This window comes from Vigna unguiculata, chromosome 4, assembly GCF_037176805.1.
Source record: "Vigna unguiculata cultivar grain cowpea cultivar isolate G323 ecotype 2 chromosome 4, ASM3717680v1, whole genome shotgun sequence".
NCBI lineage: Eukaryota > Viridiplantae > Streptophyta > Magnoliopsida > Fabales > Fabaceae > Vigna > Vigna unguiculata.
This window is the reverse complement of record NC_140795.1, coordinates 29,548,673-29,549,650: the sequence shown is the minus strand read 5'-3', so window position 1 is coordinate 29,549,650 and position 978 is coordinate 29,548,673. Positions and strand designations below refer to the sequence as shown.

General features: G+C 36.5%; 1 protein-coding gene across 1 annotated transcript; it reads right to left on the bottom strand.

Moving 5' to 3' along the window:
* Positions 1–273: 273 nt before the first annotated feature.
* LOC146886993 (uncharacterized) lies at positions 274–696 on the bottom strand. The gene has a single exon (XM_085671968.1). The coding sequence runs from the start codon at positions 694–696 to the stop codon at positions 274–276; it is 423 nt and encodes a 140-aa protein (XP_085528094.1).
* Positions 697–978: the final 282 nt, after the last annotated feature.

Below are 978 nucleotides of genomic sequence, written 5' to 3'. Positions count from 1 at the left end.
ACACTCATAGCATGTTGGAGTGCTAGGTGAATCTTGCCTCTTGGAAGGGAATCTTCTATTTCCTGCAGCTGCAGATTTTGCATTAGATTTATTTTTGTACTTCAAAAATCTTGAGAAACGTTTTACCATAAGATTCAGTGTCTCTGAATTAGAATTTTCATCCTCTTAATATGTTGTTTCTTTATCTTTAATGGCTTTGCTTTTGCTTTTAGTTTTTGCAGCAGCTTTTAATGCAATGCTTTGCCTTTTCTCCCCTTCCTCTTCCTCTTTTAGTCATCCAAGTTCCAATTCATGTTCTCCTAGTTTTCCAAAGAGAGTTGTCATACTCATTGTGGTGAGGTCTCTTGATTCTGATATTTTGATATTCAATTCTTCTTTTTCAGAAGTCTTTCCCAAGGCTATGAGATGATTCACAATATGAGTGAACCTTTTTTGCACATCATAGATTGTTTCTTCAGCCTTCATCCTAAACATTTCATACTCCTGGATTAATGTGTTCTTTCTAGCTCTTTTAACTTCATTTGTGCCTTCATGAGTCACCTCTAACACATGCCACATTTCTTTGGCGGATTGACAAATTGATACCCTGTAGAATTCATCCAATGTTAGTGCAAATGAGATTATATTTTTGGCTCTCACATCATAATGAGCACGTTTATTTTCATCAAGGGTCCAAGATAAGAAATCTTTAGGCATAGTTTTTCCTTCCTCAATTTTGTAGGTATGAATGGCCCATTTACAATAGCATCCCATACACCTTTATCAAGGGATTCTAAAAAGATTATCATTCTGATTTTCCAGAAGGGATAGTTATCTCCAGAGAATAAGGATGGTCTATTTATTGAAGCCCCTTCAGAAAAAGTATGTGAAATATTGGCCATCTGTCAAGATCTAGTCGACTATGGATTCGACTAACCAGCTCTGGTGCCACTTGTTAGATTTGATGCACCAATATTTCACAACCAAGAGGCGGGTGAA

Bases quoted from the DNA above. Each gene is read 5' to 3' on its own strand.
- LOC146886993 (XM_085671968.1), bottom strand. From the start codon at position 696: ATGCCTAAAGATTTCTTATCTTGGACCCTTGATGAAAATAAACGTGCT.